The sequence below is a fragment of the Cornus florida genome, unplaced genomic scaffold (assembly GCF_030987335.1).
Source record: "Cornus florida cultivar Cherokee Brave unplaced genomic scaffold, ASM3098733v1 CherokeeBrave_3.0.0_Hap2_Chr06, whole genome shotgun sequence".
NCBI lineage: Eukaryota > Viridiplantae > Streptophyta > Magnoliopsida > Cornales > Cornaceae > Cornus > Cornus florida.
Window position 1 is genome coordinate 53,216,559 of NW_026775576.1, and position 23,106 is coordinate 53,239,664.

The 23,106-nt window shown below is 34.5% G+C and overlaps 2 protein-coding genes across 6 annotated transcripts; one reads left to right on the top strand and one right to left on the bottom strand.

Moving 5' to 3' along the window:
* Nucleotides 1-285: 285 nt before the first annotated feature.
* Nucleotides 286-9,087, top strand: LOC132311528 (uncharacterized). The gene is made up of 6 exons (XM_059809452.1): nucleotides 286-429; nucleotides 5,207-5,260; nucleotides 5,356-5,428; nucleotides 6,028-6,068; nucleotides 8,606-8,665; nucleotides 8,753-9,087. Exons 1-6 carry the CDS (start codon nucleotides 364-366, stop codon nucleotides 8,816-8,818), a joined length of 360 nt encoding a protein of 119 aa, XP_059665435.1. The 5' UTR covers nucleotides 286-363; the 3' UTR covers nucleotides 8,819-9,087.
* Nucleotides 9,088-10,412: 1,325 nt separating this feature from the next.
* Nucleotides 10,413-22,659, bottom strand: LOC132311527 (uncharacterized). 5 transcript variants are annotated; one of them, XM_059809447.1, is made up of 6 exons: nucleotides 22,567-22,659; nucleotides 18,806-18,986; nucleotides 16,615-16,742; nucleotides 11,275-11,345; nucleotides 11,089-11,175; nucleotides 10,413-11,006 (listed from the first exon to the last, which is right to left on the bottom strand). In XM_059809447.1, the coding sequence occupies exons 3-6, from the start codon at nucleotides 16,721-16,723 to the stop codon at nucleotides 10,746-10,748; spliced, it is 528 nt and encodes a 175-aa protein (XP_059665430.1). In that variant the 5' UTR covers nucleotides 16,724-16,742; nucleotides 18,806-18,986; nucleotides 22,567-22,659; the 3' UTR covers nucleotides 10,413-10,745. The 5 variants fall into 5 exon arrangements, with proteins under 5 accessions (XP_059665430.1, XP_059665429.1, XP_059665432.1 ...); XM_059809446.1 differs by having other exon boundaries at nucleotides 18,806-18,989; XM_059809449.1 differs by lacking the exon at nucleotides 22,567-22,659 and adding an exon at nucleotides 22,153-22,289.
* Nucleotides 22,660-23,106: the final 447 nt, after the last annotated feature.

The following is a 23,106-nucleotide window of genomic DNA, read 5'->3' on the forward strand; positions in this document are numbered from 1 at the left end:
GTAATACTGCTCCTCTCAATGGATGTCTTGTTGCTGCTGCTTCCAATACAAACACATCTTAGTAATGTGGGACGATTATGGTGTACCTTACCAAAAACAGGCTATAAATTGGTAGGAAGCCCACTTAAATGTGGCCCGCATTGTAGATTGGGCCGTCTTAGTGGGTCATGAAGCTTTGACAGCTCATGATCGTCATTGAATGAAAACCCAATCCCTTTTTGGTCATTTTACTTTTTATTTTTTTATTTTTTATTCTCTTGATGCTTAAAATGAAAAAATAAATAAATAAATAAATAATTAAAAGGTGAAATTGAATTGCGAAGAGAGAGAGAGAATAGAGAGTGATTTGAGAGCAGAGAGGCCATGGATGAGTTTGAATTTCAACGCCTTCTTAATCTCTTCCCCGTCGTCCGGCCCCGCGATTACCATGTAAACCCCCCCTCTCTCTTCTCTCTCTTTTAATATATATATATATGTATGTATGTATGCATGCATGTGTTTCAGTATATTCCCTTTCCCTTCCCCTAAATTACTGCTCTTATATAGATTGTGGATTTTTTTCCCTTGATTATTCGGATTATAAAGTATTAAGGACATGATATTAATGATTATCTTGCTTCAAATTTCCAATATAATAATGATTTTTTCTTTTCTGAATATTTTGGGTATTCTGTAGATTTCTGTGATTCCCAATTATTTGATCTTATAAATGCTTAACAACACTAGATGGAGGGTTTGTGTGTGGTGGTGGGTGGTACACAGTAGTAGTAGTATGTAGTAGGAATAGTAATGTGGGAGTTTATTTGATTTGGGTATTTTATCCATTCTAACAATATGTCTAAGTCATTTATATTTGTTTACACTAGTGAGGCACTTTGGATTTAGATAACTAATCCTTCCCTAAAATAAAATTGTGAGCATTTTGAAGGGTGGTATGAAGATAGATCGTGTATGGCGAGCAATCACACTTGGTCTTTAAAAACCAAAGACCCAAAAATTGCATCTTTATAAGTTTCAAGAACTAGCAAAAATGCTTAGTATGCTGTGGAAACTCAAAGCAACTTTTTATGAGAGTCACTACGTTAGATCATGGTAAAATAGCAGCTAATTATAAGAGTCACGTGGGTTGAACATGACAACAACTATAATGCCTTCAATTGATTGGATCTTTAGTATTTGATTTTTAGTCTCTATCAATCCAGAAACCAATAGACGTTGTAGTCATTCTTTTAAGTGATTGGGCAGCATGAAACTCCATTCTAACATCCTTTAAGTTTTATTCGATTTATCCTGTAAATATGTGGAGCAATCTTAGAGACCTCTTACCCTAAAAATTGATTTGCCCCTTAAACTATGTATAAGTCATTATGCTGGTATGGACGAAGGGTCCGTTTAGCATAGCTTTTACTTCTGCTTTTTCGTAGAAGAAAAAGAGAAGCAGAAGATATCACACTTCTATTTGACTCATGTGTTTGTTTGGCAAAATATTTGTTGAAGCACTTATACTACTGAAATAACTATTTTACCCTTATAATGTTTTTTTTTTGTTTTTTTTTTTTTTTGTTTTGTTTTTTGAACTGTTCGATAACATAAAGTAGTAACTCTTTTCTAAACACATAAAAATAAACCAAAAGCTTCAAAAAGTGTGATATTATATTTTGATTTTATTTTATCATTATATCAAATTATGAAATTTAAATGTGTGCGCAAGGTAGAATAATTTCTTCACCTACATTTCATATAAGTAAATAAGGGCCTCAAAAATCAGTTGATAAAATTTCTTATGTCTTAACATACTGGCATTAGATCGGTGAAATTTTATAGAAAGTAATATACTCTAAAACTTTTCATGTACCACTAACTAACAAGTAAAATTGTGCAGAGGCATAATATACCATTTACAAAGTTATTGAAGTAGCACAATATGTCATTCTTCAATCACAATCTTCCAAATTGGTAAGCTCTATTAACAAGGCAATCTTTTTTATATTCCAAAAAATTATATGATGGCAGCTTGGTGTGTCATCTGGCACAAGGAAGGTTTGCTTTCAATTCTCCAGACCAAAAAATTGCAATCCATCCATACTAAATTTCTATTTCACAATTCCATATTAGAAAGTCAACAGAACATGCAACCTCACTGTCTTAATTCATGGAATTTCACAGAATTTAGAACAATAGAATGAAGAGATGGAAGGAATAGTACTAAAAAGTGAAGAAAAAGAAAAAAAAAAAACTACCCCATCAGATTATTGGTTTTTCACTAAACAAGTACTTCATCATAAAAAAAATCTGTCATTTGAAAACCCAACAATAACAAGCACGGCATCTAAAGTAGGTAAAATTAAATATAATGAGGGGAAAAAAATGAAGAAGAAGAAATTGAAACTCCAATGAATGCTCGATCTAAAATAAGTATCATCTGAGCAACGAAACTATGCTTAAATTACATCAATTTGTTAGGAAAAACTGTCTCCAGAGAGAATAATCTGATAGACCATACTTGATGGATAAAAAAAAAAAAAAAAAACTGATAGCCTTTGCTCTAGAGACAATGGAAATTAATGACCAGCTATTCCCCTTTTCTCTCCACACTGATAGCTTCGACTTCAGATTCATCGCACCAATAAAGAATGACATAAATTTAGACCATTAAACCACCAAATTTGCTTCTGATACCGCTAGGCCACTGACCCGTTAGTTACCCAAAATTGAAGAACCAACACAACCCAAGAAAAAAATAAAAATAAAAAAAATAATCACAGGCCCTTGAATATAAGATGGTTTTTCGTTCTTGCTGGAGGCTGCTGAGTGGTCTATATCATAATGTATTGCTGCCGTCATCAAGAGGAAAGCAGAAACCCTAGAAGACAAGAGTTGCCAAATGGTAGGGATATTTATTTGGGATATGCTGGGAACAAACAATGTTTTACTTATAAAACATAGGGTATTATGGGAATTATAAAAGTTTCATTAAAACCAGAAACGGCCTCCCGTGTCCCTCAGGAAGAGCGTTTTGCGAAAGCTACCCTCCCCCAGCTTCAATCAAACGGTCTTCCACAGGCTTGAAGCTCTTCAACATTGCAATCCAAACGCGGCAAAAAATAGCTTTTGAGTCCTAAAAGCCAAAAGCGGCTTTCTAAAAGCCAATCCAAACGGGCCCGAACATGGTACAACCCAAACCATTGGCATTACTTGCACAAAGTGGTTATCCTCAAACTCAAACCTACATTCTTATGCCTGGCATCTGAAACGGCAATGGCAATGCCGCTGTAACAGCGATTCCTTTTTCTTTAAGTAATTTCTCCCATCTCATGGGCGTGAGGCCTGTGACTTAACAGTGGAGTGGACTGGTAGAAGAATGGTTTTGTGGCTAACCAGCTGTTTTCAGATTATGATAAGATTGATCGAGTGGTTAGATGAATTCAGATTATGATAAGATTGAGCGAGTGATTAGATGAATTCAGATTATGATAAGATTGAGCGAGCGGTTAGATGAATTCTAACAATCACCAGCTTTTTTCAGATTTTGATAAGATTGAGCGAATGGTTAGATGAATTATAACAACCTTTTGGAATAAGACTTGACTGGTTGTTACACATGGATGCTAAGCTCTTAGCTTCTGATATGCCCTATTGTGACATAAAATAAAAACTCCATGAATGCATTTTATCAATGAACACAAAATAGGGAAAAAATAAGAAGAAAAATAAATATTTGAGTAAAGCTGGACTGTTTTTATTTTTCTTTGATAAGTTTGAGTAAAGATGGACAGTCATAAGAGGTTGGGCCCCTGTTTCCTGGCCTTTCTACCAAAGCCTAACCCAAATTGATGTTAGGTTGAAGATTTCGAACCGAAGCGCAACCCGATCAATCGGGTTGGGTTGGATTGAGCCCAAACGACTTGTAACCTTACTTCCACGAGGCCCCTTAAAATGAAATACTCCTAATACTGATTAGAGCATTAATCAGTTAAATCCGTCATGCCGACACTGTGCAAGCTGTTAGGATCCTTGTGGACTTGTAATGGTTTTGAATTATATTACATGTTTTGTTACCTAGACTCGGGTACATGTGTCGCGTGCGGGTAATATCCAAGTGTCAGATATATGAAATCCTCAAGCATAGGACACTGGGACACTGCCAAATATTCATATTATTTAATTTTATAGAGTAAAATAATTTCTTTATGCTACTTATCAAAATAATAATAATAATAATAATAATTTCTTTATGCTACATAGTGTTTAATATAGGCATTTAACTCGTTTGGAAGCAATAATATAATAAAATTGAATCATTGCATATGCTTTTTAGGAATGTCCAATAGAAAGTGTTGGACACATATCTTATACCCATGTCGGAGTATAGTGTGTCCAACACAGGTACTTCAACTACTTTTGAAGAGTCCATGTAACATAGGGTACATGGACTCAGATGCGTGTATAGGGTGCGGGTGTGTATGTAAGTGTTAGACTTCCCTACCCAAATCTTACAATATAGGGACTTGGCTTGACATGTGTCTAAAACTTCAGTACAGATACGTGAACAGACATTAAATGTATGACATGTTATCTAATAGTGTAATGATGATATCTTTAAAAATGTTTTCAATTATAATTTGAATTACACATAATGTGGTGAAAAAAATGCAATTCTATCTTAGTTAGTATTAGGAAACCTTCTTTGCCTATAAAATTAAGTTCTTTTTCTCCCATCATCATATATAGAAGATCCAAGTGTCTGAATTTGTATGTGCCTTGGACACATTTCCTACCCATGCCATGTCATGCTGACATGGACACGGGTATGTTAAGGGGAACAGGAGAGTATATGTACCTCAAATATTTTTGGTTGTTCTGTGACATCAATATGTACTGAACTACTGATGAATTTCAGTGTATATTTGTATGAAATATTGTGAATTTTAGTTTACAACAGGTGCCTGCATTGGATCAAGTCCTTGAGCTATTGTAATGCATGTGCTTGCTTGGTCACATCCAAATATTTTGCTTATGGACTTCTAATTATTGGAACTTCCAAGCCTTCTAATTAAACTACATCAATGTTTGTGCTGTCATTGTTCCAGCTGATTCTACAGTACTGAGCACATGTTTGAAGATCATATAAGAGTGTCATTTCTTAACTTGTGGTTTATATTTGCTTCTGAGTTTTAAGTTTCCAATTCTTGTTCTTCGATTTCAGATTGACTTGGATTCTTCAAGACAATCAACTTCTCAATCATCAAAGACTGATGCAGTAATGTGGAAATTGTTTCTTACATCTTTCAGTTGAATATTGTACCTATTCAGTGCTAGTTTGTTAAATTTTGATGTTAAAATTTGTCCCAACAGGCCAAGGAATGGCAAGATGCATGGAATGATGGGAATAGAAAGGAATCTGAAATTGAACAAATGGACAAACATGGTGGGTTGCCGCATCATAATTTATTCTGTGCCAATTTTGATTGATACCGTTTACATAATTAATTGAAAGTAAGAACTTGGCAAGATTTAGGCACCCATTTTTTGTTGTGAAACCATTAATTGAATTGAAAGGCAATTATCCGTCCTTGACTTTTCACAGATTGAGGCTTTTCATTTTAATAATCTGTTGTCAAGAGTTCTTGTCATATATGTCTGTGTGTGTGTGTTTTGTTGTTGGTGGGTAATTTTTTGAAACATTTCATGCTTTCTGCATGTTGAAGTAGAATTTTGCATATCAAAACAATCCTAGTTAGTAGTTAATGGACCTGATCTATGAAGATTCTAAGTGCATACTGTGCTAGCAAGTTCCTTAATCATGATATTCCTGAACTGATTTCCTTTTTCCATTTGGGCACCTAATTCCTTTTCCTCCCTTTCTATTTATCAATTTTTTTCTAAAAGCTTAATAAAGTAAGTAGTGAAAATGGGGTTGATGGCATGGAGGGTATCAGGTAACTTAAATGCAGTTCAATCAGTATTCTCGTATTCATTTCTTGTTGAAATTAAATTAAACATGTGAATGTGAATGTATTCCAACAGATGCATTTTGGGAGAAGCTAAAATTGGCTGCTGAGAAGAAGGTATGCTGGTCTTCACTATCTTATCTAAATATTATACAAATGTTGAACTACATGACATTCTCTGGATGGTTATGACATGTAGATTATTCTAGTACATTCGGAAGTCTACTTTGATAGGATATATGTTATGATTGCCTTGTATTTTCCATGTTCTGATACATGTTCGGAGCACATGTTGACTTTATGTGGTTATGAAATCATTCTGTTGCGTTGTGTGACAGATAGCATGCGTCAATCTTGTCCCTTGTGTAGGAGCTTTTGTAGAATTTATGGAAATGCTGTTGTTTCACTTTCTAAGAGCATATATGCTTATGACTCCGTTTCTTATTAACCTTCACTTTAGGAAGATATTTTCTTTAGTCCTTCTAAATGGAACCACTTGTTGTTAACCTTCTCAGGAGAATGTGTTCCTTTGTTCTTTAAAAAAAATGGAAAACAAGACTGCTTGATTTCCATAGGACATCCAAAAAAGGTCATTACCTAGTGCTGATGCCGTCTTTAGGAACCATATCAAGGGAGAGCTTCTAGCAAAACCATCTCAAAGTGTGAAGAAAAGACTTATATTGGGTGGATATGCCAGTTCTTTATGAAGTGACAGCTATCGGTGAGGGATATTGCCGAGGACAAGCCACACAGTGGAGCATCCCATGAACAAAAATGAGAATCGCCTCCTTTTCTCAGGCCCGGCTTTAGATGCATCTTGGAGGGCTTCCCGAGGATTGATTGTTTCCTCGAGCATTTCCCTTAGAGTTAATACTACCTAAGCAGGGATCATCCATCCCCTTGGCACATTACTTCACTTGCTCGCTATACCTCATCAGGCTTTGTGAGGACATGGAACAGTATGGTGGTTGGTATGTTGCGAGCTACAATCACACTCTTTTCTTGCTTATGTTTCTGTATGAGCACTTCCTAAGATATGTTTTACTAGCCTTTTTACTTTAGTCAGTGAGTACACGTCAGTGATTCTCATGGCGGCTATGATCACAAGGAACACATTATTTGCAGTAATCTTGGAAATAAAGGGGTTCTGATTAAGGCCTTATATGAACCAAAGGTTGGAACTATTGAGATGTCTCTGTTCTTCGAGGGGACTGTACTAATCACACTGGCTTGAGTGTACAATTTATGACTGGTTACTGCTCTGCTGCTTGCTCTTCTAATTGTTAGGACTGGATGCATTCGGGTAATGGGTGAAGCCAGAGGCTTCAAGGTTTCTTATCAACCTCATGTAGTGGTAGACGGTTAGATTTTGACCAGGGAGTCCGGCAGCAGGTTCTGGCAACGTCTAAAATTGAGTCTTATAAGGAGAGTTTTAGGAGGGTTGTTTATGAAGATATGGAACTCCTTACTACAGGGATTTATCAATTTGTCTTTTCGCCAATGATCGGTGAGGCTAGTTTTCACCAGATATTGGCACCAAAACCTCAATTTGTTCCTGAATTTCTCTCGAGGTGCCTTAATCCTGGTGAGGGCAAGGAACATTAGTTTATAAGATAGATCGCTCAAGGTGCCATAGTCCAATAGTGCACCTGCTGCTCTTTGTCCTTCATTACTCTTTGCAATTGAGGGACCTGGTGTCAGCTTGACTTCTTCCGAGGTACCGGTTGTTGCAATGACTGAGGTTGCTGCAAGGAGGAGATTCCAAGGCAAAGGCAGTCATGACTTTGCTGCTGGGATTAAGCATCTGCTCAAATTGCAATTGCAAAGGAGGTAGTGAACAAGAGGTCTCTTAACCAGATACTCATTTCCGGGCTCAAATGCTGCCCTACCACTTGACCTCAAATTCTGAGATCAGCTGGTTTGGGGGACACCATGGCATCCACCCTCCGTTGCATCAAAGTCAATCTGGAACCTTAAGCTTGTTAATTGGAGATATGGGAAAAACTAAGGGGGAAGCAACATGAGGGAATGGGTGGATCCCAACAAATTTTAAAACTCCTAGAGCTGCCAAGAATGAGAGAGAATGAAGAAAGCACACCCTTTTATAGTGTTGAGGATATTGCAACCCTCAGTCTTGAAGAGAAAGGAGGAGTGGGAGGAGGAAATTATCAGGAAGTGTGTCCTCATTTTATACTGGTTAGCCATAATAAATATGGTAGTTGCAGAACCAGCATGAATGCTCACTTGGAATTATGACTTTTGTTCTCCTTGGTGGGAATTATTCACATGTAAGTAATGCATCTGTATAACCAGACATCAGCCTAAAGGGAACCCTAATGTCATTTTATTTAGGCTCCCATCGTTGCTAACGCTTGTAACCAACCGCAACAATAGCAGTCAAGGACAAATTTTCTTTGCCGTTATCCATAGCTTGCCCGAGTTTTTTTTAACTTTATAACTACTGTACTCATGAATCATTCCTGAAACCTAAAATTTAATGAATTGTTGATATTCATTTTTTATTTTTTTGTCTCTTAAAACGTTTGAGACTGAGTCCTTCTTCGGAATTTAAAAGTATAAGGCTACACTTTGGTTCAAAACTCTGATGTTTTGGGTTGGCATCTTTTTCACTTGGATACTCCTGTGTGTTACAGGTGGGCACTGCTGGGGCGGAGAGATTTTGCAAAGCTTTTCAACAAGTTCACAAAAAACTTGTATGCATTTACTCTACTCTAGTCATTATTGCAATTATTGTTTTTCTTAACTCACAGAGAAAGAATCAATTTCTATGATATTTTCAGGTCTATGAGGAATTGAGTTTGGATGCTGCCCGGAGCATTATAAACTCGGAAAAAAGTTCTGGATGATAGTCTCTTGCATGCATTACTTCATTTTCTTCTCGTTTTATGGACTATAGAGAAGATCTTGTTTGTAAGATGGACGTCGTAATATATCCTGGGGCAGATTTTCTGGAAGAGAGATGGAGGTGGGGAAAGGAGGTCATGGGGTTGAAATACATTTTCGAAATATGAAGCAAGTCTCATTTTAACAAATTAATGTTGTTTTTAATATTAAGTGCTGATTAATTGCAAATGTACCAGAAACTCTTTTATCAATTTCCAAAACCTGTTCCTTATTTCTTGCGAACCCATTTTCTTTTTTAAAATAAGATATATACACAATGGAGATGCAATGATATATACACGATTATGTGTACCATGACAAACCTGAGAACCAATGCTACATGGACCTAGACTTTGAAATATATATATATAAAAGTGCGGATTCAGCATTTCTGAATGGAGTGGGTTAATTTTGGATTGGGCTAATTTGAGATGGGCTATCATTAGTAATTTTTTTTTTTTTTGCACTGGACTTAAAGTAGTATGATTTTAATTTTCTCAAGGGTGTATATATATATAGGCACGCATATATCAAAGAGCCGTGATAGACCAACCCAACGGTTCTCCTGAAAAAAGAACCGAACGTGACGTGGCTCTAGCCATGTCATCTCTATCTCTTTGATTTTTTTCTCCCCTTTTTCTTTTTTTTTTCTCTCTCTCTCTCTCTCTCCCTTTAGTTCATCTCGTCGTTCATCATTATTCTCCATGTTAATTAACAGAAAAACTAATAAGAAACCTCTAAAATGAAAACTTGAGATATATTGTTGTAGAAAGTGGGTCCAAATCATTTGATTCCCCTTCACACATCTATAGGATGTTTTCTAGAGAGAAGATCCAAAACTCAGGTAAGGTATTCAGATTCTTCTAATTTATGCATGCATTCATGAAATAATTCAATTTACAGGGTTAGTATTACATCGATAATCCAAGATCAATCAAATTGAATGCAAGTATGATTGGAAGAACCTTCCAACACTATAATTAGGGTTTCAATCTTGTAAGGACGGGTCCATGGATCGGTTAAGCTATATTTCTATCCTGATCTATCAGTAACTCTTCAGTTTTTAATGTATATAAACACAATTTTTGAGTTCTTTGGTTCACGGATTTTCAATTGAACTCAACCAATCAAAAGGGCTTATAGAGATGAATTCCTTGGCATTGGACTAAGATAAAGTCACTTGTGCCTAAATTGGAAGAGAACAAGAGAGAGAGAGAAGAGGAGAGAAAAATGAAGAGAGAGAACGGGAGTCAGGTTTACAGAGAACAGTTTACATAATATGACGCGGCCGATCCACGTCAGGCTCGGTAGTTCTTTCAGTGAAAATTTTCGGTTTCCCTATCATTTTTCTATATCAAATTTTCTTCTCTAATAAGATCACATTGAAACCCTCTATTTTCTTAACAAGTGTACTATCATAAAGGACTATAAAGGTTGCATTTTTAGGTTCAAGACGTTTCAGACATGCATCCGGTGGTACATTACAATATAAAATACTAATATATAGCATTCAGACATATATATATGTATATTCAAATTATAGATAAATGTAGCAAATAGTGCTGATAAATTTCAGGGTATTTGATATATGAAGCAAATATGGTCTGGATACAACTCCCTGAAAATGCATCTGTTCTTCATAGGTATCCCAGGAAGAACATAGGAGTTCAGCAAGACAATGCTGTGTCTGGTGCATCACAACAATTAAGGAAAGAGCACAAGTACACCAACTTTCCGGATAGAGCTCAGCAGTTCTATATCTATTACATGGAGACTATTTGAGAGTCTTCGGCATTCTTGAGCACTCGTTCAAGTATTGGAGGAAGCTCAGAATAAAATGAAAAATAAAAAAGAGCTTCCTGACCTAGATATTTCCCAGGTTTTTAATGTTCAGTGGCGTTTCTTCCCACCACCTTTCTTCTTGCCTTGGTTCTTTTTACCACCCTTTCTCTTGTTCCATTTATCGACTGTAGGTGTGTCCTTAACAGTGTCACTAGAGGCAACAGGTTTCAATAAATGTTTCACGTCCAGCACACCGTTTCTGAAACGACCTTCAGTAGACTTCAGCACTCTGTCCTCAGCCTTGCGCTTGTCAGCGACCTTTTTATTGCCACCGCCAAAATTTCCTCCAAAATGTCCAAGAATTGAACTCTGAAAACTAAACCAGTCAGCAACTCCAGTTTTGCAAAAGACGAGCCATGCAAATGAAAAGGGCAAGAAACAAGTTAACAACCTCATGTAGATTTTTCTGCTCTCTTTCCTTTTGTTTCTTCATCATCACCCGTGCTACACTTAGTGGTAATCTCTGCTTCTTTGAAGGCTATGCCATGGGAAAGTGCACACAAATTACAAAGTTTCGAATGCAGTATGATCAGAGCTGAATTTATGTCAAAAATATGAAATAAGGCATATATAGTACCTTTCCACCAAGAGAAACTACCTTCCTGTTTTCCAACTCCTTCCTCTCTTTCCATGTCATATGCGAGGAGCCTGAAATGAAATGACCTCTAATAAGTAAACAAGAATACTGAAAAGCTACCACGGATATAATATGATTGACAGTAGGCTACAGCCCACAAGACAATGCTAACAACTAAATAATTGGTTCCTTCATAGACTAGAGCCAGAACCAACCCGGATTTGAGTTGGAACTAGGTAATGTACCATGAAATACCGACATTTCCACTTCAATTCAGTAGCCATAATCTGCAGGATTTAAACACTAAACAAGCTATATATTTTACAACTTTAAGCAAGTCCATATAGTTACAACTGCCCGTCAGCTACGAAAAAAGGCAAGTTTTTTACAATGAATTATAGGAAATACAAAATTTTAACCAAGTGCCCTAACACCCAAGTAAAGTAGACACCAAAACCATATTTAGCTTACTGATTTCACTAAGATTTTGCAGTCATTGTCACTTTCATAGAATATCAACAAGCTGTACAAACAAAATCATCAGATGCCTTGTTAAAATAAAAAAGAGAACTAACTTCTATCTCTCTTATTTTTTAATTTTTCACTTTTGATACTTGTAGGAATATCATTACATACATAGGACTTCCAAAAAAGAATTAGGAGCCTAATAGCCAGAACATGTTCCAACTTCTTGTGTATAATTATTGAATGGTCGAGTTGGTTGCAATCATCCGAGAGATAGTTATGAAAGGCTCAAGGTGCGCTAAGGCACCAAAGTTTCTCAGAGCCTAAGTACAAGGTGCAACATAAGGCATGAGCCTGATTGAAGTAAGGCGCATGTGTAATAGAAAAGAGATATTTAATAGAAGTACGGAAAAAGATGCGCATAAATCTTATCATTATGCGTATACAACAACAACAACAACCAAGCCTTTTCCAAATTACTTATCAATATGCATGTGCATTAACTAAATCAAATGCCATTATGATTGTCCAATCATAAAAAGCATTAGTCATCTAATTTTAAACATACATTACATTAGGATGAAAATTAAAATCAAGCACAGGATGCATTTTAATTTTTATGTAGGTTTTAAATATGCTCATGTATTTTGTCAAAGATGCAAAAGAATAAACAATATGATCCATCAGTAAATTTAGAATGTAAAAATTTAGGTTCGTTTAAAGATACAAAGAAAATTCTGCCAGGAAAAAAGAAGAAGAAAGATACAAATAAAACAATTTGAACAAATGATTAAAAAATAAAAGGCGCATTTTATTTTAAAGCTTGGAGCCTTGCTAAAAAGCATGAACCTGATGAGGGTTGCATTCCTCATTTGAACGCCTTCTTATATAATCTTACTTATCCAAAAATAAAAAAATAAAAAGCATGAGCCGGATGGCTTTATGTAAGTCTGGCTCACGTAATGCTGATGAATATGAGGCGCACCTTTAACAACTATGAGACTTCAAGGTAATGCTGATAATATGACCTTGGGGTGTGTTTACTAATTGCCTGTCAACCTTGACAACGAGGTATCTTTCTTTATTTCTCTCCTAGCCTCTTGGGGTGTAAGAAGTATTTTTCATGCATATTAAGGAATATCTTATCTTCCCTATCAATTTTAGAAGGGTGCGCTTAGATGCATGGTCATTAAAATCGTGATCCGGATCTTATGATCCTATGATTTTACGAACCAAAAGTATTGCATTCGTTCCGATCCCACAAAAATCCTATGGCAGAATCCATATGCAATCTCTATATGATCACAAGAATCGTGGAATCGATTTGACACTTGATTATACCGATCCTATCATAGTCATAAAATGTTACTCTTTTGTTCCTTATTGATAAATTAGGATCCGAGATCCAAAAAATATTATGAAACAAAGGTCAAGACCAACAATGTCCTATATATAACAATTTTTTTATTTTTCATTTTTTTTCTCATTTCTACTCCACCATGAATCTTCAAGTTTGCTTTTAACTAGTTACCTATTTAAACAACATATTTAGGCGACCTCATTACAATTTTTTTAATGAGTATGAATTCAACATTGTTGCCTTTCCTTTTCCTTTTCATTTTTTCTTGTGGTTAGCTATTTTGATTTGGTACTGTAATTCTTCGATTCCTCACGGCTGGGTATATAAATGAGAAGGTGAACAAAGTTTTGCTTTAAAGACAATCCGACAACACGATGAGTTCAATTTCCATCTCTTTCTTCTCTAAAGCTTAAGTTTGCTTCAAAAAATAGATCTTTTATTTACATAAATCTCTAGTGTTTAATTTGTCTTTCTTCCCCAACTCTATGTTCTAGGCTTTCTTACACTATCGGTATCCTTGGACATGTAGCATGAGTATTTTAAACCAGCATTTTTTTTTTTCCATATATAAGTTAAAGATTTTCATATGAATGTAGGATCACAAAATGATAACTTACGATGCTTCTTTTTTTATAAGTAAATATTCATTACAAAGTACTCAAAAGAATGACTTATGATTTTATATATATATATATATATTTTAAATCTAACATTGAGGTGATATCATGGTTAGTTCTATATAAATTAAACAATTCCCATACTAATAATGTGTTTGTGTGTCCAAAACTATAAGGGAGAGATTTCGGAGGTCTCTGTGTTCCAAATACATGTCTTAATAATATATATATATACACACATACACACGCACATTTTTATGAGTTTTAGATTCTTGAATATATTAGAAGTATAATTTAATATGCAAATAGATTTAGGAATTAGCTTTCTCATTTTGTGGGATAAAAAAACCTCTTATTTTGTAGAATCTTATGATTTTCGACCCCATCCTAAAGAGTAAAGACCCCAAATCAATCCAACATAGGATCTCGATCTTGATAACCTTGCTTAGGTGATCCCTAGGCATGCTTTTAAGATTCACGTCACTCTAGAATTTTGGTCACAAAAGGATACAAAAAATACATTAAACAGAAAAGAAAATAAAAAAAGTACTTTATTTTTCTGAAAACACAATTTATTTTCATTTTTATTTTTGTTAAGAAAAAAAAAAGAAAAAAGACTCAGATTTCAACATGTTCTTTGGTAGAGGTGTTTAATTTTACTTTCCAATATAGCTCAACAAACTAGGACAGAGATTGTAGTGAGTTTTCGGCTGCTATTTAAGTATTTAACTAACATCATCTCAGTAAACCAACTTCACTTTTTGGCACCAAAGTTTGATTTGCAATTGGTTCCTGATCTTACACATAAAAAAGGCTTTAGGAGAAATCCTCAAAAGATTTATTTAATGCACAAAATAGTTTATGGAATTATCTTTCTCATTTTGTAGAATCTTACGATTCTCGATCAGATCTTGAGGACCCCAAATAGATCTAACATAAGAATCCAATTTCAATAACCTTACTTAGGTGCCTAAGAAATTTGAGTTTTATGTGGAATAGCTTAACAAACAAGGACCAAGATTGTTGTGAGTTTTTGGTTGCTTTTTAAGTACACCATCTTAGTAAAACCTACTTAACTTTTTCGTATCAAAGTTTGGTATGCAACTGGTTCGTGATCTTACACATATGAAAGGCTTCAGGAGAAAAACCTCAAAACTACATTAAGATGAACTACTGAAGGTTTCATTAATAATTGTTGACAGTCAGAATTGCCCCAGCCACAAACCAACATTAGCAGAATTTTCTTTTCCACACATTTCAGTCTAGCATAATATTGCGATAAGACTCTCACCTAATCATAATTCCTGAAGTTCAAAACAGAATATTCAAGGAAGGATGAAAACTAAGGAAGGATGAAAACTAAGTGAAAAGAAGCCAGTTTGAGGGAGGTGGTCAGAGACACTTTCTGGGCCAGTCATGCCTAAGGTAAGTTATTCGATTCAACCATGTGAGGTTGTAATGAAACTTCATAAGAACCAATGACAAAGAAAACCTTACAAATATAAGAGTAAACCAAGGAGGTATCTAGGTAGCAGGACAAAAACCAGAAACACAACAAAAGGATTCCAAGAACCTAACACCATTTCACTCCAAATGCAAGAAAAAAATTCCCTGTAAGGACTCCAAATGCAAGTTTATGGATGCCAATTAGAAGATAATCTCACCCATGAAACACTTCTACAACAGTTGTTATAAATAAGCTGTTAGTTGAGCAAGCCATAGAATTCAATTTCCATTAATTTTTACTACAAACACATTACATTAGTTAAAAAGTATTTTTTTATTATGAAGGAAAAGAGAGGCACCACAATACAGATAATTTTTTTAGTTAAAAACAGGTAATGTCTTATCAAAAAAAAAAAGAAGTTAAAAAAATATAATGTAAAAGAACAGGTCATGTTGCAATACTTGTATTCACGTATTAAGTCACTCCTAAGTTTTTTAGCGTTCTTTCTTTCAATGAGAAAAAATTGATGAAGAAAAGGGGTTTTTCTCAACCCTCTGGCTAGAGAATATTATAATTTTACTCATAACCCAATTGATATCGTACAAATGGCCAGCTCTATGATCATGCACTGGTTAACATAGTGACATCTTGCAAGTGTAAGCTGCCACACTGCGAGGTTAGGAATATTGGCATGTTGACAACCAAATTTTCACACTGACAACCTTCCAAGTGAAATTTTCACAGTGGCATCACAAAAATAGAGAAGTTACAAGATTTCAGTTCATCACAATTCCACAATTTTTTATTGATGTTTGTGTTTTATATAATTCTAAGAAAGGAAACCAATTTTTGAATCAACAGACTATCTCAGTAATATATACTGGCTAAAAATGAATCATTCATGTATTTAGAAATTTATCTTAAAGATCATTCTTTCAGTAGATAGTAGATGTCTTTCCACTGTATATACATCAAGGAATAGGTTTCCACTAGTGGTTTCCGTATTACAAGAAAATGTGAAGTGGTATAGGTTTTTCTAGCTACATTAGTCTTATGTCATTTTTACATGCAAAAAGCTTCATGAAAACAAATAAGCATAAAAGTGGCAAATTTAAGCTTTACTAAGAATGTAGCTTCTCTATGGTAATCCATTTGCATTCCGCCCATATATACTCTTCAGTCTTTTCAAATGCATGATCAGATAGAGACAAAAAGTAGAAAAGGACACCCCATAAGAAAGAAAAATGCCCGAAAGATATAAGTAGCTTCCTCTCGTTCCTTATAAGTATTAAACCATGTGACACTATCACATTTATAAGAATCAAAATGACTAAAGAACGTAGTTCACACTGAAAATGACAGTCCACGTTGGCTAAGCCATTTAAACAAGAATTTCACATCTTGAACAGTAAAATGTCAGCTAAATTGAATAGTAAAGAAGAAATTATTACCCAAAAACTCGATGTCTTTCAGTATTGACTTTATGTCCATTTTTTGGTCCATCAAATCCATATCACTTGTTGATGATCCTCGTTTAGCGGTATGCATTTTCTTAGACATTTCTGTACTTTTGATTCAACTGCAAAGAGAAAGAACACAAAATGTTCAGGCAATTCATAAAAAAACCCTTCAAGGCCAGCCATATAAAAACCTGGGAGGTGATCTATATATATATAATACTAAGTCGCGCAATAAAATGAGAAAGCATGAACAAGACTTTGCACAGCTAATATATATATATCAAGGTTGTCAAGATGAGGATCCTACCTAGGATTGATGGGGTCCTTAGGATCATGATCCTACCTAGGATCAATGGGTCCTTAGGTTCAGGATCTTACCTAGGAACAATGGGGGGTCATTAGGATCAGATCCTATCTAGGATCGGTAGGGTCCGTAGGATCAGGATCGTAGAATAGTGAGATTCTACAGTACTAGTAGAAAAATAACTCATACTAACTTTTTAAATAGGAATATCTTTAAAATAATTAGAGAATAGGGCCAAAACACACAAAAAAAACATAAAGAAATACTACTCTAAGCGTGTGTGAGTGTAAAACATACAACAATTCCAATCCACTGATGGAGAGACAAATATAGGTTGTCCTACCCACAAAACAGAAGGCCAAAAAATATATATTGCCAAAAAAGAAATCAAGGAAATTGCAGGAAACAACCGATGGAAAAAATAATAATAAACAGCCCCACTAATCCGATTGTTTTTATGTGAGTGGGGGCTGACGGCAGCCTCCTTTCACATAAAAACAGTCAGACTCGTCCGCTGTTGGCCTCCCTATCATGACTCAATAAGAAATCATTGCAAGATAAAAAAAAAAATAAATAAAATAAAATAAAAATGCCCATGGCTTATATATGAACACATATATACATGGAGACGCATATTACAATGCATTCAACTCAATAAAATCTCTACCCAAAGCAATTGAAAACATGTTCAGTATCAATTCGAACCAAATAGGACTTAAAAAACAACTAAAAATTAAACCCAAAACACCTCTGAATCCGGAAAACCACAACCTACATATATGCACACAACACATACAAACGGAAACTGGCACCTTCAAACTCAACTAAATAATCGCCAATTAATCATTAAATAGAGTTCCATAGAACAAAAAAGAAAAAAACAAAAAAAAAAAAGGTAAGAAAATTGAAACCAAAATCGCAAAAACCTGCAATGTGTATTTATGCCTATACATATCCAGATTGCATGCACACATCATTAAAGATGTGTTACAACCTCCAAACTTCAACTTAAGCCAATGTCCAACACAAATAAGCATCATCAAATCATGCAAAATAAGCAATAATGACAATGGAAAAATCCAAAAAAAAAAAATTAAGAAAAACTGAAATGGGTTAAAATAAGTTTTTTGATACTAGCCTTCCTAATCGAAGCTTTAATCCACTCAAAGTAAGTTTAAAATAGTGTTGCCTCAAGTCTTAGAATGGCGAATTGTCTCAAAATTGTCTTAGAAAGAAAAATTAGGATTTAGGGTTTGTTATGAAGTGGTCGCTGATGAGGAAGCCGTCTCTCAGCTGCTCTCATGTGTTGGTCAAGGACAGTCAGGTATACTGATCTCATGTGTTGGAGAGAAAACTATAGGTGGGGGTAAGGGTTGTTCTCATGAGGTTATAATATCAGTGTATGGTGAGAAAAGAAAAATGAAACTAATCACATGTTTTCAAATGGGCATCATAAATAACGATGTAACGTAGTTGTTGCAGGAATACCGTAAAAGTATAGGACACGATACAGGATGAAACGACATAGAAGAGGCTAGAAACCCTCACGGTACTGTATTGAGCATGTGTGAAACGTGTAGAATTTCTCTTGCATGTATATGACTCCGTCCTTAAGTCCATCTAAGCATATTAGAGGTAGAGCTCTCGCACTAACTATACATTTTTAACCAAACATCATCACATAACAGTCTAGTAATTAGAAGAAATCAGAACCATCACACAACCAATTAAAGCAAACACTAAACACAGGAAAAAAAATAAAAATTCTGTGTTTTTGGTTCAATATAGACGCTGAATAACAGAATTTCCTCTAATTTTTACATTGTAAAAGAGAGATAAATAGAGAAATCAATAAGAAAAGATAAAAAATGGACATACCTTTGAAATTAAAGAGCAAAATGGTGGAAAGTAGATGATGTTCGTGTCTGCTGGAAGTCAATTAAAGCCCTCGCCGGCGCTCACGGGAGGTTGCAGGTGGTCGCCAGAGATAGCTGCTGTTCCTATTCTTCGACTGATTGTACCGAGACAATTTTCTACTGGTTGTTGAGGAAATTTCTCACTACTACACCAAATTTTACAGCAGAATTAGGGTTTTTTTTCAAAAGAGGGAACTAAGCATAGCGATGATCGGAGAGAGAGAGTAATGAAGTTTTTCCTGGGCCACGACAAATTTTACAGCAGAATTGGGTTGCAAAGCATCTCTCTTTCTTCTGTTTTTTTCTTCTTTTTTTTTTTTTTTTTTTTTTTTTTTTTTTTTTTCTGGGTTAGCCCAAGCTTTAACAAGCCCAGCCCTTCATGTTAGACATGTCAATGAATCATATTTCGATCTAAATTTGAACCGAAATCTAATAACTTCTATATGAACAAGTGGGTGTGTGAGTATTTCAAAAAAAAAAAAAAAATCAAATATAGATTAAATATTTAATATAATAATTCGTTGATTTTTCAAATTCAATAATATGTTGAATTAACAAATCAAATACGTATTATCAATTCGATTCATTAATAACCTGACCCAATTCATTATAGAATGTGATATATGTATATATTGTCTTTTATTTAATTGATATGCAATTGGAAAAAATTAATCAAAAAGGTTGTTTAGATAGTGTTTTATCATATGTGATATTTGAACTCTTAATTATTTCAGTTTTTCCTCAATTGCTTTAAATCTTACTTCCTCCAATTGATTTTTTTTGCTATTTATTTTTTTTCCTTTAATTAAGAATCAAATATCGAACTTTTCTTCTATTTTCTTTATATTTTTTGGTCTTCCTCTCAACCCTAAAGCAAGATTTATTATTACTAATATAAATACCTTTTGACAAGTATTATTATTAAGGCAACAAAGGAAAAGAGGAAGTATAATTTATCAATCAATTTGCAGTACCCAAATTTCCATGGAATAAAATTAAAACGCTCTCCGATTGTTTTTTAGTAAAATATTTTCTTCGGAAAAGATTTTTCTTTTTCAGGTAAAATATTTTTTTGTTTTTACTTTTTTGGTATTTGACAAAGATCTAGGTTGAAGTTAAGGTCAGGGCCGGCCCTGAGATTCCAAATATTTTGAGACGCCCTTGGCGAACTTTCAAATGTGAGGCCCTTAAGTTTCACACGTGCGAAAAAAAATTATAAGTGTGCGAAATTTTCACACGATGTTTTCAAATTCTATAGCTAATATAATTGTGCGCCTGTGCATTATGCATAAGACAACTAACTAATAACTATAAATTTATCACCACCAACAAATAATTGTGCGTCTGTACAGTGTGCATAAGACAACTAACTAATAACTAGACCTGTCAACGGGTTGGATTCGGACCGGATCATGGTCAATCCGATCTGAATCCGATAAGCAAAATAACTGATCCGGTCCGATCCGATAATCCGACGGATCCTTTCCTAATCAATCCATATCCGATATTAACGGTATCGGATGTCCGATCCGATTAATCCGATCCGATTATATATCATACAAATGCAATATTTTGAAAAAATACAAATCAAACAAAACGATCCAAATATACCAAATATCAGCATGTATTTGATCTATGAAATTCATCTGTGAAGATCATTCCACTGCTGAAAATATGTTTAATTTGGTAAAACAAATAGAATCAAAGTTAGGGTATTAAAAGAGAGGGAAACAGTTTTTGTAATACATACCAAAAATCACCAAAAAGAGATAAAAATGAAAGAGCGAATGAGTGGGAAGAATAAATTGAAAAGTGAAAGTTATATTCTGAAAAAACATATAAGAAAGAAAATTAGGGCTGGATAGGAGAAAAGGAATAATACAAGAAAAGTGAGAGAAATAAGTAACAAAAAAAAAAAATTACTTCCCAAGCATTCCAACCATGGTTTCGGCAATCCATTGCTGGCTTGCCCTTCCTGTTCCACTTCCAGCAGTCCATCCGCAGCCTCCCCAATTCTCCTTCACTTTTCGCCTCCTTCAGTTTTCATTGTGCCCTAAAGTAGGTGATATACAACATATATATATTGGGAGAATTCTATTATGTGGGTAAGCACATCATTATAAGTTACAACTTACAACTAAACAAATCCAACGGTCATATCTGATTTATATATATATATATATATATATAAGTATAATTATATATAATTTTAATTGGATCGGATTATTAGCGGATCGGATCGCCCTAATCCATATCCGTTTTGTTAAGTTAACGGGTTATTGGATTCGGATCATAATCGGATTATCGGATTTTTTATTCAATCCATATCCGGTTAATCGGATCGGATTCGGATCAAAATCCGATCCATTGACAGGTCTACTAATAACTATAAATCTATCACCACTAATAAATAATTGCGCGCCTGTGCAGTGTGCTCAAGACAACTAACTAATAACTATAAATTTTTATTACCATCAATAAATAATTGTGCGCCTGTGCAGTTTGCATAAGATAACTAACTAATAACTATAAATCTATCATCACTAATAAATAATTGTGCGCCTGTGCAGTTTGCATAAGACAACTAAATAATAACTATAAATCTATCATCACCAATAAATAATTGTGCGCATGTGCAGTGTGCATAAGATAGCTAACTAATAACAATAAATCTATCAATTAAAGAGGGCGAAATTTTCACACGCACAAAATAAAAAATGAAGAGAACAGTTTACTAGAGAACAGAAAGCTGCAGCTTCTTTTACATTCATTGTTTATATAGCTACTAAAATTTGATGATTACAGATGACAAAAATATGTGGAGATGAGATGACTATATATATTATAGGAGGCTGAACTTGTAGTACCGAAGAAGTAGTGGGACTTTTAGGTTATATGTGGCATCCACTATCATATATAGTTTTGCCTTTCACTCTTTGTATTAACTACACTACACCACGCGTTTGTTTTTTTTTTGGGAGCCAATTACCCCTTTCTTGATTTCAGGATGAGGAATCAACTTTAGTAGCAGTGATTGGTTGATCATTGCTACAGAATACCTGTGCAAATTAATAGAAAAACCATAAACTTTTGTTTTGTTAAAGCCTGCTCTTGATTTCCATGTGTTTGTACATTCTGATGGCAAGTGCTTTGACAGTATTATTAACTGAAATTCTAGCTGAGCCAACTTCAAATAACATCAATAACGGTGGTATGTATCTTCATATAAAAATAAAATAGAAAAAAAAACCTTAATTTGGCACTTTTAAGTATGAGCATAATTTAGAGATCGAAAAAGTTATTTATTACCTCAAAGGCTCAACCCAGTAGGAGGGATCCTTAATTTTCGTAGGATTGAATGTGAAAATGCAAAAAATTATGAGGAAAAGGGGTATGGTTGCTGCTGTTGTGAGATTGGACTGGAATTAGGGAGAGGAAAAAAAAAAAAAAAAGTACCCGCCATAGATTATGGACTCGATCGCCATGAAAGACACATGTAGAAAGGCACACATTTATTAAAATACTAAGAGAACCATAATATATTCATTCAGCTTTTGATAACCATCACACACAGTGACACACACACACAAAAAACCCCGAATCAAACGAACCAAAGTTAGAAACAAATCAAATGATGAGATGAACGAAAGAAAGAAACATATACAAAAGATCGATTCACGTAAAAGGAGAGAGAAGAGAGAGAGAGATAGAGGTTGAACATACCTTGTCACCTGAGGCGAGCCCTGCGGAGTGTCGAAGCAGATTGTGTAGTCTGAAATTGCCCTAACTTAAATTTTTTTTTTCCATCCCCTATAAGCCTCAAAAGTTGGCGCCTCTAAAATTTGAGGCCCAAGGAGACCGCATTGGGCCAGGGCCGGCCCTGGTTAAGGTCGAGTCTAAAATAAACTGATGAGTAAAATTATTTTTTTATTAGATTTTAATATTTTTTTTTCATAAATATTTCACGACAACCAAACATTAAAAAATAAAAAATATATATATTTTGTAAAAAATATTTTACATCCAAATAAATCGAGTTTATAAGTATTTTAATATATTATACAATCACATGCGCATACTCAACATTTGAACAACTAACAAATGAATATCAATGAAAAATAAAAGGTAAATACATCTACTAATCAAAAGATACAAATTAACCCTACCAAAATAAAAATAAAAATAAAAATTTTAATTGCCAACCAAAGAGCTTCGAAAAAATTGAGAAAGAAACAGATACTGATTCCTCTTTATAATTCGTCA